Genomic DNA, 15,634 nt, shown 5'->3' on the forward strand with positions numbered 1-15,634 from the left:
TGGATTTCCTTCATCCTTGGAAAAATCCCTAACCAAACAGTCCCTCCATAAGGAAAATTCTTTCAGCAGTGCCTTTATGTACACATCGCAGGAGAGGTCCTGCTTTGTCCTTACTTACAGAAAGGACACGTATTTCTGTATGTGTATACATATAAATATACCTAAAGATGTATGGATTTTATATATATACATACAAAGAGAGATAGAAAGACAGATATAGTGTCTGTACTTTCAAGATGAATTACCTTCCTTAGTGCTGCAAGGTTTTTTGTTTGGTAATCCAACCCTCTAACTACATTTCTTTTCAGAAGAGTCTAAGCCAATGATACAGTTCTCTCCACAAAGACTAGATTTTTCATTAGGACTCACAATTTGTTGTTTCTTGGGCATATTAGCTCAAACAATGATTGTACTGAGGAAGAGCAGCTCACAAAGGTCATTTGAAAAGACTGAGAGGAAGAAAGTCAGAGAAACTGGAAGCTCACATCATTATATGTGATAGGTTAAACATGTCAAAGCGCTCTTTGGAACAGGGATAAATAAACTGTTCTCCATTTCCACTGGGGATTAGACAAGAAATAATGAGTTCTAATTACAGTGAGGAATATCCCAGTTTGTCATTAGGAAAGACTTTCTAGTAGTGAGGGAATAAATTACCTGGAGAAGTTGCGGACTCTCCATCATGGGAGGTTTTAAAGACCAGATTAGGCAAACGTATGTCAGGAAGATTTCAAATACAATTCATCTGCTTCAAGGCAGGAATACAGACATCTCTTTCAGAGCTGTATTACAGCTTTCCTGCAACATCACTAGCACACAAGAATTTTTCATTTATTACTTGATATGTCACATTCCCTGTCTGCTGTGTGAATATATAACACAAATAAGAGCGTTCACAAGCAGAGCTCAGTAGAGCTTTTTTAGTGAATAGCGAATTTGCCTCAAAACATAGGTTCATTGATTCTGACAATAACTATGAATTTTAGTTGACTTTGTCAAGCAGAATTTACTGGCGAGAATAAAAAAGGGGACAAATTCTCACACGCACACCAAAAGCCCGTATGTGTCCTTTTTTCTTCTTTTTTCACTAACACCTACCCACTGAAATTATTTTTGTCTATGGCATTTACAGCTCTGCCAGATATATTCCCACATATATTCAGTCTCTGTGCTAGGTGAAATGCAAAAATAATATGATGGTCAGGAATATTTCATTTTGCGTCACCAGCTATCATCCTAATGAACAGCAAAATTGTTGATGGTGGAGTGAAAATCGCAAGCATGGTTTTTAAATACATAGATAAAAAGTCATATACCAGGCCATGCCAAAATGCCCATTGATTTCATCAGGGCTAGGGGCTCATTAAGGGTCAACACCTGAACAGCACAGAGTGACATTGTTTGTAGAGATGGGGTACCAGGTGCAATCACACAATCACTCACACTAATAATTTAGATTCAACTGACTGTGATATATGTGGTGAGCTGAGGCATTCCCCTGACTTTTCACTTGCCTTTGCAAATGCCATTCAGAATTACAGTCCCTCAATTTGAGAGATGAGGCACAAACTCCTCTGAGAAGGAAGTTACAGGATGGATTATGACCCTTTCCTCTCTCTTAATTGACGAAGATCATGCCCAGTAGGCTGCAAGATCTAGCACGAGTTTATTATAAACTGCTGTGGTGAGCGGAGATGCCTGATAAGAAGGTTTAGAAGCCTGTTAATCCTGTAAAAAAGGAGAATTGCAAACAACAGTCTAAAAAGTTTTCCATTACCCAAAAGACTGCACTTTTAGAAAAGCAAATATGTCAGTACCAATGGGTGATCATAGAGTACTTGATCTGGACTTTCAAAGTTTCACTCATTTTTCAATAAACCATTAAGATCTCAAGATAAACGAATAAAGAGAACCACTTTATATAGAAAAAACAATATATAGACAGCCAAGGCAGATTTCATTCAGAAGTAAATGTCAAAAGAGGAGCAGCTTCTGGACTAAATGATCATCCATGGACTTTTATTACAGAAATATCATCGTATTAGAAAAAGTAGTGTGCTTTATTTTTTTTTTTTTTGTTTCCACATTTGGGACATGTGATTGAGGATAGAGAAAAAGAAAGTACAATTCCATCACACCACATATGGGATTGGCCATGAATGAGAACTTGTGTGATAGATTAGATTATTCAGTTATGCTTACTTAGATCAATATCTCATAGAAAGCAACGTACTGTATAAGATTTGTACAGCAGCTGGTACTTTCAGTATGTGCTAATCAGTTCTGATTCTAAAATGCTGATAGTATGTAGTGCTGTCAAAAGAAGAAAACAAAAGCCTACACTTCTAGTCTGGTACATCTGAAGTAGGACCCTTAAAAGTATGCCTAGGTCTGGACTAAAAACTCTGTACTCCCATTATACTGATAGATCAGCTCTGAAAATGACAGCACCCTGTACTCTGACTGTCAGCACCCAGGCTTGAGCAGGTTATTCCAATTTCTAAACAAGAGATTTCTGCACTTTTGCTTTGAATCAGAGTGTCATTTTCATGAGACCAGCAAGGATTGGAGTTAGCCCTATATTTCTATTAATAGCAATGTTAAATTCTGAGGTTAAATTCCCTTGGATAGGAGTAGCAGCATATCCCTTAGAGACAAGGATGTTGAGAAAGATGAGGTTGAGGGTCAAATACTTTGATGAGGCTGGGAAGAAAAAAGAGTGTGTGATCCACTGTCTTCTTCATATGTTTCAAAAGATAACAGACTGGAATGCACTTTCACCTTTATAAAAAATCTAGGTTTGCGCAAAAAAAAAGGACAGAGAAGAAAGGTCAGCTATCTGTGTCTTCAGTCCAGGACTCATTTTTTAAATCATTCATGGGATATACCCTGCATTAATGTTTAGTCTCATTTGTTATGATTTTGTTCAAAATCTGAATGCTTGGTCTCTTAAGTCTGAATGCTTCTTTTGCTAATTAAGTTTTACAATAAACTTTTCCATGCCTTCAGAGATGTTTTTTCTAGATGCCTGTAGCTCTGATTTATCTTTTGAAAGAGTCACATACAAAATGTTATGTAGAACTATAATTAGTTTATGGGGTTTTTAACATTTTTTTAAAACAGGAAAGTCATTATTAATAAATTGTCTTGTCTATGGAAAGGTCTTAGGAGCAACTTTTAAGTCTTAAAGTTCTTATTCATCCATACTGTCAACAAGATTTTTTACGCATTTTGCTCATATTTCATTTTCATCTGGAGATTCACAGTTTCTAGTCCATGCCCAACCTATTCCTGTCTTGCTACTTAAGAACAGAACATTTGCTTAGTTTTTTGGAAATGCAACCATATGGTTGCCAACAGTTAGTTCAGACTAGCAGTTAGTTAATAGTCAATAATCTGGAAGCAGACAGAGGTAAACTGGAAACTGTGGTGTTAAAGAAAGGTTTCAGATCCATCCACTGTCTGCAGAAAAAAAAGTCAAGGTGTGTAACCATTTTCTACTTATCTCTTCCTCATGCAAAGACTATTTGTGCTGATGGCTCTGCGTGCTTGGTCTAAATAAAAGTTCTGGCCTAATGCCAACCCCACACATGTAAAAAGTCCGATTACAATTTTTAAACAAGATACTATCACAGGAGTGCTAATAATCTCTGCTTTTATGAGCAAGTGAAGGGCATTTATTCTCTTTTGGGACTAAGCACAGACACCAAAGATAAGGTAAAATATATGAAGGATAAAAATATATATATATTCTCCCTTTGACAGAAGGCAATTGGAAGGAGGAAGAACTTAGAGATGTATTCAAGGTCAGAGAGATAATACTATATGTCTTCCATATCCTAATCTGATTTCTTAATTAAGGCCATTCCTTCAATCTTATAAATCATGGCATGACATTTTTCAGATGACTTGAGTCATCTGACTCTTTATGTGTATTTTAACTCTTCATCTATTAAGGTACCTCTTGTTTTTCCTGACGATTTTCATGGCCTGAAGCAGGAGATGTTGTCTTCTCCCATTTCTCTGCAACTTCATTTGCTTCTTCTATTTTTTGCTCATAGCTTTTCTGGGAATTTAGCAGTGTCACTTCATAAAACTCTTGAATATCTGTTTGTAAAGAGGAAGAATTGTAAGACATTACTTGATATATTGTCTTTAGCATCCCCAATATTTATCTTTGACTGATACATATTTACACATTTTCAGAAGATACATGATAATGATAAACACATATTACATTTCTGGCAGAAAGCACCAATGCACTTTTCTTTTCCTAAAATGTCAGTGAGATTCCTGAGAAATAATTTAAGCAGTTTCTTATGAATCATTTCAAAGAAATAAAAGAATATGTATGAGAAGATACTCAAAGAACATCCTACACTCACACCTGAATAATAACTGTAGGACAGACCATTATACAGGAATAAGTAATTCAAATAATTTGGATCAACAAAGTAGATAAAACAGCTTAAGGGATGCCGCTTATCAGACATCTCCTCCAGTATTTGAGCCCCTATCAGCTCCAGTTGCAGGTGCAGTAAGGAAAACATAAGTGGAAGAGAGGACTAGAAGAAAGATTTTGTGGGCTAATCAAACCTGTAGCTATTCAAAAGTCATTAATCAATGCTTGGGTTCAACCAAGAGTCAGTAATAAATCATATCTTTTTGTTGTATTTAGATGTTAATCACATTGTTATTCAGATGTATTTCCTATCTTACGGATAGACAAGATTCAGCAATAAGAACACTTTCATAGAAACTTGTGCATGTAACTGTCAAAAGAGGATCAGAGAGAAGTATTTTCCCTCTTTAGGGAAGATTTTAGTCATAAGGGTTCCATGTGGTGTAACAGACGTGCTTAACTCATTAAAGAAAAACAAAGAAACAAAGAAAATAATATTATTTTCATTAGATAGGATGGTCAGACCTTCTCTTAGACCAAAAAAAACAGTTTCAGGGAGAAAGACTACATCGCTCTAGACACCCTCTGGGACTTCAATTGAGAGCCTGGTTATAAAAATCATGATTTTTTCAAGAGCAACTCTCTCTAATGAGTGCTATCTGGGGCACAAAGAGTGCAGGAAGGCAAAACCCTCGACGGGTAGCAGTCGGGAAAGCTGCAGTAAGGCAAGCAGAGAAGTGGAGAGAGAAATCTTTCTAATCCTGGGGGAAAGGCAAAGTTCAAGCTCATTTTGCTCACAGAGTGTCTTTTATAAACACTTGTGATTTTGTTCTTTATTTTCTGTTTTGTGAAGACTTTGCATGTTACCTTAAATTAGGTTGAGTTAAAAGAAACCCGGGGTTACCTAGACAAAATCGCTTCTTGATAGAGGCTGTCATGAGTCTATACCTCATGTACTGAGATATAGGAGTCCTAAAGTCCTGGGATGGCCCAGTATGTCTAAAAGGAAAGATTATGTGCCCAGGCAAAACTTCATGAACCTGAAGAGAAAAACCTTCCCGCGTTAAACATACAGTTTGTCTGGCAAGCAGGAAAATATTGGGGTTGTGTCTGCACCTCAAAAACAAGAAATTTTTTCCTAGAGGGTTGTATCATGTCTGGACCAGGATTGTTTCTAGCTTATTAAATAAGGTTATTTATTATGTACCTGGGAAGTACATTTCCATTTTCTCTTATATGTTGTCTCCTACTATAAAAGCCTGACCTGGACTTCATGTAGATAAGCAGAACTGAAAGAGCAGAAGGCACAGAGGTACCCTGAGGTTCTGCCTCTTTCAAAGACCACCCAAAGGCATTCGGCTGGGTCTGTGCTTCTCCTCACATCAGGTCTCTCTGCAAATCACCGCGAGCCACTCTTCCCTCTATAGTAGCATCTGAAACTGAACTTTCCTTGAGACTCCTTTTTCTGCTTTTGTTATGATGTACATTATTTCTAATGGGGAAAAAGATCAGGAATTTTTATTTTACCATTAATAACAGCAATGCACTCAAAGTACCTAACTCCAGGCACTGGTTCAAATTAGGGGTAGACTTGATGGAAAGCAGCTCCATGGAGAGGGGTTTGGAGTCCTGGTTGACAACAAGTTAGCCATAAGGCAGCAATGTGCCCTTTTGGCCAAGAAGGCCAATGGGATCCTGGCCTGCATCAGCAGGAGCGTTGCCAGCAGGTCGAGGGAGGGGATCCTGTCCCTCTGCTCAGCTCTGCTGAGGCTGCACCTGGAGTATTGGGTGCAGTTCTGGGCTCCCCAGAACAAGAGGGATGTGGAGCTTTCAGAGATGGTCCATCGGAGAGCCACGAAGATGATTAAGGGACTGGAACATTTGTCATATGAGGAAAGACTAAGCGAGCTGGGGTTGTTTAGTCTGGAGAGAAGAAGGCTGAGATGAGATTTGATTAACGTGTTCAAGTATCTGAGGGGAGAATGTAGGGAGGATGGGGCCAGGCTCTTCTCCGTGGTGGCCAGTGACAGGACAAGGGATAACGGGCATAAGTTGAAACTCCGAAAGTTCCACCTCCATGTGAGGAAGAACTTCTTCCCTGTGAGGGTGACAGAGTCCTGGAACAGGCTGCCCAGAGAGGCTGTGGAGTCTCCTTCTCTGGAGATCTTCCAAACCCGTCTGGATGTCACCCTGTGCCCCGTGCTCTGGGTGTCCCTGCTGGAGCAGGGGGGTTGGACTAGATGATCTCTAAAGGTCCCTTCCAACCCTAAGCATTCTGTGATTCTGTGATTTTACAGTTCTGAAAAGAAGCTTGCTGAACAATACAAATAGCAATAGTTGCAGGAGTTCAGATTTCATAATACTAAGAGCTACCTGGCACCTCTAACAGCAAAACTGAGAGTCACTTTTAAAATGAAATGCTATATGGTAGTTGTGGTGAGAATGCAGGTGTGAGGGGGATTTTTTCCATCATATATATTCACAGTAAAGCAGCAAACTTTTGTAATATATGGTTTGATAGCAAGTCAATTGATATTGTAACTGTAAATAAAACATACTGGATGCGTATGTGATTTTCTCTAGATAAATATTTGGCATAAATAAATTGTCATTTGGCAGGAATTGCCCCATGGCACTGGACCTGGTATAGCTATAGTGATTGGAGTATTAAGTGGGTTGACAGTAGTCAGTCAAGGAAGCACAAACCAGACTTTAAAGACTGTTTTGCTCTAGTGGGTTCATTAAAAATAATGCATGAGCCGTGTATGTATGTGTATATATGTGCACAAAATAAATCTAAAAAAACTCAGTCTCTTTTCAAAGGTCCTTGTCTTTATTGAGAAGACCGAACATTTCTTTCAGTGGAATAATGATCACTGATGCACAGCGAAGAGCTTTTCAACCTACTTATGTAGCTACACAACCCCAGAAAGCACAGAGGATTCACTTAATTGGTTGCTTTGTTATTCCATAAGCCAAAATTGCAATTTCTATGGAAGAGCAGTAACTCGCAGTCAGTCAATGTTAACACAGAGTCTATAATTTGTTCTGAATAAAATCTGCTCTATCATGTGATCTCCATTATGTTACAGGTACAATCAATTGCTAGGAGGAAGAAAGCATCTGAATACTATTGAGGATGGAAGAAGAGATGCAAGGGCTGTGATGGGATCAAGCAGCTATGAAATCGAGTTTGCAGCTGAGGCCATAAAAAGCTAGTTCTGAGAACACGGCAATTGCCCCGTAAAATGATCAAAATATAGTCTGTCTTTTATTGGGGGTTTATAGGAATCACAGAATCACAGAGTGAAGGTTGAAAGGGGCCTTTGGAGATAATCTAGTCCAAGCCCCCTCCACAAGCAGGGTCACCTAGAGCACATTGCACATGATCATGTCCTGCAGAGTTCTCAAAATCTCCAGAGAAAGACATAATATATCGAAAAGACTAGCATCTTACAGGGTTGAGATTGCATTTGTTGGTACTATTGTCCCTTCACTCCATGAAAACAAGTTCAGATTTCATTCAGAAATGGCAGTATTACTATTGATGAACTTAGTAAGCACAAAGCTGCTCTCTTGTTTTGGTACCAGAGGAACTGTTCTACTCTCCGTATCACTCCAAACATTTTGTCAAGCAATGAATTTATGCTTGTTTAAAGTGTCAGTGACTCTCACTGGATTTTCAGTCCAACTGAATTTGTTCGCTTTTGTGTTAGGAGATGACTTACGTTATTTAATAAACTCCACTTGTTGTTCCCTTAGCCTAGCCCAAATATTTTGTTAATTTTGCTGCATAAATTGCATTACGAGAAATTACACATACTCTAATATGAAGCAAACCTAAAGATACCATGGCAGATTTTATTTTGGATAATTCCAACACTAAGGAAGCAATAAAATAAATTCCATTCCATGAGAATTGTATAAAAGACATCAGTATTGCTTCACAAGTGTTTGTGGACAAATAAAACATACTGGAAGTGATACTGTATTCTGCAGACAAATTCCAAGGACCATCCCTCTCCTGTTTTACACACCTGAGCAAGGACAGGCACTAACCAACCTTCATGAATATCCCAGGTACCAATTTATATTGCTAAAATTGTATCCACCTCTCTGTAAAATACCACATTTAAAAAAAAGAAGGAAATCAGTCAGGCTGAAATTTGAGTTGTGCTCACTCTTCATCTCACCAAAAAAAAAAAAAAAGAAAGAAAGAAAAAGAAAACTTAAATCAAAATTATTTGGAAAAAAAGAATAGGAGAAGACACAAGGTCTTACACAGAAGACAGACTTTTCTTTCAGGCAGCAGTTATGCAGAAAAAATAACGCATGAATAGTCTGTCTAAACCGTGTCATTTCCTGACTTTTGGATGATTGATTCTGCAACCCTAGAACCATTATTTTAGTTCAGGTTTTGTTCCATTTTTTAATGTATCATTCATTATAGGAAAACGTTACAACTCTCATTGCAAAGGGGTTAAATAATATGAAAGGGAAAATTTTACAATAGCCTAAACTACTTTGTCTTCTGTGACCATGAGCTTTCACTAGCATTCTAATGAGGAAAACTAAGATAAAGCAATACAATTCTTCATTCATCTCTAAGTACTTCAGCACCAGAAAGATAGAGGTAAATTGAAGGGAATTCAGACAAAGACTGATGATTAAAGGTCTGAGAGGGCTAACTTTTGAGGAAAGATTAAAGGACAAGAATCATAATAACACACACTTTTATATATTCTTCCATTTCAAAGCAACACAAGCATTAAGAACCCTATAATGTTGGCTAAGAAAATTGCACGAGGCCTCAAAGACAGGCAAAAAAAAAAGTGTTGAACTGTGGAGGCCTCAAGTGATGACACCACGTGTGTCAACTCCTCTGTGATCAGTAACCAACCTACAGTAGTTTCAGAAGTGCTAGTGGCTTCAGGACAATGTTACTGCATTCAATAAAAATAGTCTCTGCAGAAGCAGGGAAGGGGAGATGTGACTGTACTGACAAACCTGGAATTTCCCTGATACAGTAGGATTAAGTCAGGAATCTGTCACTCCTAGAAGCTTTCTCCTTATTTCACTGTTCTTTAAAGACAGCTGAAAGGGGTGATTAGTTTTTGCTCCCGTTTATGCATATTGGTACTCTCTTCAGTACTGACTGCTGTACTCAGCTGTGTGTCTGAGTAGTCCAGCTGGTAGCCTGATGGCTGTATCAAGGATCAAGCACATAACTTTGTCATGTCCATGATCTTCACATACACAAGGAAGTATTGGTAGGGGCCAAAATCACACTTATTCATTTTCTGGCAGTTAACCATTAGAGTACATATATAGCCGGGTCAAAGGCAGGTGAGATCATCCCAATAAAATCTTCACACCAACTGACCTGTGCTTGCACTTTGTACATGCCTAAGTGATGAAGAACATTAGGAAGGCACCTTGTAAGATGAGTTTTCCAGTGTGATATAGTGCAACATGTAGAAAGGCTTAATTCGAGCATCTACAGTTCTACTGCACAGTTGGGACAGACTTGCAAAGTGTCAAAAGCAACGTGGACTCAGAAAAAAAAAAGAAGGTCTAGCAAAAGTTGCAACAGAAACAGAAAAATCTGCATCTCTTGCATTTCTAAAGCAGAGAGGAGGAGAGGCTGCATTCCAGTTACAAACCAGCTGATAACATTCTTCCTGATGTCATCTGCATTTTATAGACCAAAAACAATTAAGCTTAAAAGGTTTATCTTGTGCATCCTTTGGCTTGAAGATGTATTATGTGTGTCAGTAAATGCTAGTTCCCTGGTGATGTGACTATCCAGGTGGCCACGTAGAATAAGGTGAACAATTATACTCATGAAACCCAAAGTCTATCAAATTTATAGACATCTACCCACCATGCATGTTTTGACCTCCAGGAAGGGATTGTACCATCATAACAACTGTTCCAAAATCTCTCACCTTCTTCCATCCTTAGCAAGGGAAGAAGATTTCTTCTTGACATAGATCTTGCTACCACCCTCGTTCACTGCATATAGACAACATCTTGAGACCATTTAGAAACGGCACCAATATCTGCAATATCTGCACGTATTGCCCGTTGTTTTCTCAAGATAGCTGTATATTTTTGCAATTATTTTTGCATTAACAGTGTAGACTCTCATCACTCTAGAAGCAAATTCTCTCTTCCGTAGACCCAAACTTCTGCTTCTATAGACTCAGGTCAGGGAATTGGGACTAATATTCTGTAGGATAAAAAGTTTTTTTTTTTTTCCTTTATCCCCTTTTTCTAGAGGTCCTCAGCTCTGGAATGCATTTTTCCTGTGCCGTGCCAGTGCCTGGACTTGCTCTGCTGTATAACTCCCATCTGTTTTTCCAGGGCATTCAGGGACAAGGTGGAATGAGGGTCTAAGGCAACAGGCAAACACAAGCTGTTTCCTTTCCAGGCGATTTGGGGCAGCCTTTTTGTCTGTATGTAGGATAGAGTCTGATGTACCTTCCAGTGTTGTGTAACCCAGCACAAATGGCTACTGTCTGGCAGAACTCCACAAATAAAGTCACTTGTCACAGGCCCTTGCTACAAGTCTTTTTTTTTTTTTTTTTTCAACTAAGAGAGCATTACAGCAAACATCTAAATGGCATCATTTATTTCCTGGGGAGCAGATTATGCTGGGTCAGCTTCAGCCATCTGGTTTGAATTAGCAGGTGGGAGTAAGGAGGATAGTGCAGGATGTTGTTCAAGAAGCAAAAGTGATGCACAAGTAGCAGGGAAGTGATCAGGGATTAAACCAGCCTTCCAGTAGCAATGAAAATATTCCAAAGAGAAGTTAGATAACACACTGAAATGAACACTACTATGTCTTGTGGCTTTTTTGAACAAAATATTTCCAAAATGGGCTAAGTAGTCATCATAGCATTGTTAAGGACAGATAAAATACAGAGCAACGGAAGAAAAAATAGCTTCACTTGAAATCAGATGAATTTTCAGCTACACTAAAACCATGATGCAAAGCCTCTGTGAGGGGTGGTAGACCTCCAGTTATCAAGTTGATACCTTTATGCACCTGGGGAGCCCGAACCTGCCCCCATTAGCCTCTGCTGGTGCAGCAGCAACCAAAAATGTCTTTCCCATCTTCAGCTGTATCTCATCCCCAGGGCTCTGGATTTTTTTATTTGCCTTGGATCTGCATTAATAAAAGTGGTGTAAGAACCAAAAATAAATAAAAACCTGAAGACTTACAGTTTTCAAATGGTAGAGGTAACATCAAGATACCTCAAAACAAAAGGAAATTCAGGTGCCTTGTAGCAAGGTTTTGGTGCAAGAGAAACCATAAACTTCTGGTGAAAGAAATTAGACACATGGATGACAACCGAACAGCGAGCACTCCTACTAAAGGAGAAAAAAGGCCTTTTATCACATGATGGCAGTGATACAGTGCTGGAGTCTTCTGTCAAATGTCTACAAATGACAAATGCTTCTAAATCTGTTAAAAGCAGCATACTCCAGTGGAACATGCACCAAACTGAATAGTAAGAAGTACAATCTTTATTATTAAGCTGTCTTGGTTCTTAAGTTTGACAAAATCTCCTTCAGTTGGAGTAGCTGACCTTCTGAGGTTCTTTCCAAACAGAATTATCCAATGAAGCTATGATTCTTTGCATATCTAAACTACAATTCCTTTGGGCAAGAACTTTTATTCTACAGGAACAGAGCTCAGCGATAAGAGATCATTTAACAAAGAAGCTCTGAAACATTCCACATGCTATAATAAATCACTGAAAGGCTATTTAGTAATAACCTTTGTGATAGTTATTTAGATACATAAAAAAGCTTCTGCACTTTTGGATGCACTGTACAATAGTATCATTATTATTTTTGTAATACACCCAAAATACAATCAGAGCTCTCCCAAACTGCTTGGCAAGGAATCTCTACCTCAAAAACAGTTGCTCATAAACAAATAAGGATAAATGAAGTATTTAACAAAGATTGCCTTACACAGAAAAGAGAAAATAATTGCTGCAATCCTTTCTATGTGAATGATGTTTATGTTAACAAGCTAAAAAACAATATCTCATAAAATAAAGTGAGTATTTAAGGTTGTTTGGTGATGATATTGATTGTATTGCTACAGTTCCGCCTATATATTCTAACTTCTAACTCATAAATAAGACTCTCAGTCTGTATTTGTGCATTTGCCATTGACAATATGTTCTACTTAACCTCCACAGTTGCTAATTATGTTTTCTATAGAACAAGAACTGAAAGTGCTTGGAAAGGTTCAATACATGCATAGAAGCACAATGTAAAATAGGCACAGCAGATTAAATTGGTAAACACAGCACTCAGTCCTGCTCATTTTGTTTTTGAAGCTTAAGTTGCAGAAAAGCCAAGTAACAAACCCCAGATCCTGCAGTGATGCCTCATTTCGGGCATGCTAAATGAGTGACTGCAGATCAGTGCAGAGTCTGCAAGAACCATGAGCACACGCCAGCTACTCTGCACCTCCAGCCATTGGCTGAAGCTACATAGACAACCGGGCATATAATCGAACCTGTCCTAGGAATTTTTCCACCAGAAAACTGTGAAAACAGAAAGTGCTGTTAATATGATTAAGTGTTCAAAAAGTGACAGCTAAGGAAACACTAAGAGGCCAGAGAAAGGTCGCACGTGCTTCAGAATAGACTGCTCATAAAATGCCTAAGTTTTCCTTGAAAAATGATGGTCTGCATCAGGTCCTTTTCCTATAAACTTAGACCTGAAAATACTGCATATTACTCTGCATGCAGCAGTCTGGAACTGTGAAAGTTATTTATGAAAGACAATAACATAGACCTTTGCAATGCAACACCCTGCTTGCTGAAGTTCTTAGGAACCCAAAGAGTTTCTTGCCCACCTTGGCCCCATCACTGGTTTTGTCCCAATGCACATTGCCAAAAGAGTGGCTGGTTCTTTGCAGAAGGCAAAGGAAGTTTGCAGCTGACCAGATTTGCATTTGACCAGATCTGCAGCTGCAAGTTGCAAGCTCAGGTTAATAGCACTGGCTGGTGTGCCAGCAGTTTTTCAGGAGAGATCTGAAGTACCCTTAGGAATAGCACAGAAATTCAAGGGGGTAGTTAGAGCGATTCGGTCACTGCCACTTCTGGTGGCCTGCTGGGTTGCAGGCTTAATCACAGTTGTAGGCTCAACTCACTGATTGCAATCCCTCCTATGTGGTCCCTAAATTGCTAGGCTACTTCAATGAAAGCAATTTTTTTTATAAAGAACTAAAGCACCATCTTATGAACTGAAATGGAGAAAGGGTGGGAGGGACATATATAAAGAGCATGAAGAGATGGCAGGTTTTGAACATGCAGCAGCGCAGTGCCGGGGTGTCCCTCTTCATATCACACAGAAATAACACCAGTGCAGGAATAAGTTACCAGTAGCTTGGCAGGAACCTGGGAAGCCCTTTCACACTATCTTAAAACATGAGGCCCATGTTGCAAGGTAAGGGCAACATCCCTCTTCTTGCTTGACACAGTGCCCCACCTGCCATCTGAGGTGAGGAAAAGGGAGCAGATTGTCTAATTTACCTGACTCACCATTTATATTCCAAGGATCTGACCTTTCGAATGGTACTTGCATATTTTACCTTCTGACACTTGCAGTCATATGGCAAAATTACAGCTCTGCTGTTATAGCTGAGTTTGAAAACAGGTTCGGCACAGGAGCTTCTTCATCATCCACTGTTTACCACAGGTGCTAACGTCCTCCCTTCCCCAAACTAGCTTGCAAATACCATGCAAAATATACAATTGTGAAGCAGATACTGTATAGGGCCTGTACTTCTAGGCACGTTTATATTTTTTCAAGTGCTTCCTTTTATCACTCTTCCCTCTTGACCTTCAAAAATGCCTTGCTTCCACATACAAGATTTGACTTGCTTGGTTGGAGCAAATAGAAGACACACTTGTGTAGCTGATGTTGTCCAGGCTGAACATGTAGCCTGTCAGGATGGATTAATGTCACTTCCAGATACATTAAATGTCACACATTACTCTCACACCTTTTTTCCCTTTTTCTCCCCTTTTTCGCCTGTGTCTGCTATGGGATAGTGTATGAATCTTGGGTACCCTTAACATTGATAAGTCATGTCTGAAAAAAAAGTAATTAAATGGTAAACTGGCTTATTCTTGTGTAAGATTTCAGGGACTGATTCAATAGAGAATCTGAGAGCAAGAAATCCAAACCACACATACTTTTTCAAAGCCCAAAACAGCATACAAGTATTTTTTGGAAAACCCAGTAGCAATTTATGAGATAATAATTGTTCACTGGCCTTTCTCTTCTGCATACAAAGGACCGTCTTCATACCCAACCCATTTTCCTTAATATTCCTTAACATAAAGCTTAGACAAAACAGTACAAAATATTTGCATTTTGATATACTTTCTCAGTTCCTTCACCTACCCAGAACAACTTTTTCCCCCTTTTAATCTCTCCACTACAAGGTCTCACCTAGGATCATTGCTTCTTTTGTCTCTATCTTTTCACTGTGAACACCTCGGACCCTCATTTTAGGTGGACTACACATGCCTGGACAGCCCAAGAGCTTGCTTTCTAATGGAGCATCTAACTCTCTTCTGAGCATCTAACTTTATTCAGGTACCAAAACCATGCATGGCCATGCCTTAGGAAAATATAGTGTGTCAAACAAGCTGCAGGGGATGGAGGTTAATGGTGTAAAGTCCCCTGCAGATCTGCCCATTTTCTACCCAGTTATTTTTAATTCTAAAGATGACAGAATATTTCAATGTTAGCATTTAAAAGAAAGCATGTAAAAGATGGGTGGAGACAGAATAAGGGTCCATATCATTTTAAACCAACCTAAGCCTCTGATATGTGCGTAAGCTGCAGAAAAAGGCAAGAACACATCTATGAAACTGGGTTAACTATATTGCAAGTCTCACCACTTCAACTGCCTTTTTCTTCCCCTTCATTTTGCTGGTAGGAAGTGTAATATAAGTGGTAAAAACATGGAAATGAGAACTCCAGGCTGCGGATTCTATTTGCAGTTTTTCCACTGATTTGCTGTGTGACCTCAGGCAAATCAACCTCTCTGTACTTCAGCTTAACCTTGTGTAAAATTGAGATACGGATACTTTGACTTACCTACAGGCACACAGTGGGGTGTTATACAGCTTAATTAATCAATGTGTGTAAAACACTTTGAATGAATGCTTTTATGCAAGTTTAAATTAT

At 38.9% G+C, this 15,634-nt stretch overlaps 1 protein-coding gene across 6 annotated transcripts in view; it reads right to left on the minus strand.

Moving 5' to 3' along the window:
* DLG2 (discs large MAGUK scaffold protein 2) overlaps nt 1-15,634 on the minus strand; it is a 946,755-nt gene that overhangs the window by 831,363 nt on the left and 99,758 nt on the right. For all 6 annotated transcript variants that reach the window (XM_088534958.1, XM_088534959.1, XM_088534956.1 and 3 more), the window contains exon 3: nt 3,962-4,107. In XM_088534958.1, coding sequence (XP_088391084.1) covers nt 3,962-4,107 — 146 coding nt within the window. The remainder of the gene's footprint in view (nt 1-3,961; nt 4,108-15,634) is intronic.

This window comes from Tinamus guttatus, unplaced genomic scaffold (genome assembly GCF_059628265.1).
Source record: "Tinamus guttatus ecotype Peru unplaced genomic scaffold, ASM5962826v1 Tinamus_guttatus_pri_ptg000602l, whole genome shotgun sequence".
NCBI classification, from domain to species: domain Eukaryota; kingdom Metazoa; phylum Chordata; class Aves; order Tinamiformes; family Tinamidae; genus Tinamus; species Tinamus guttatus.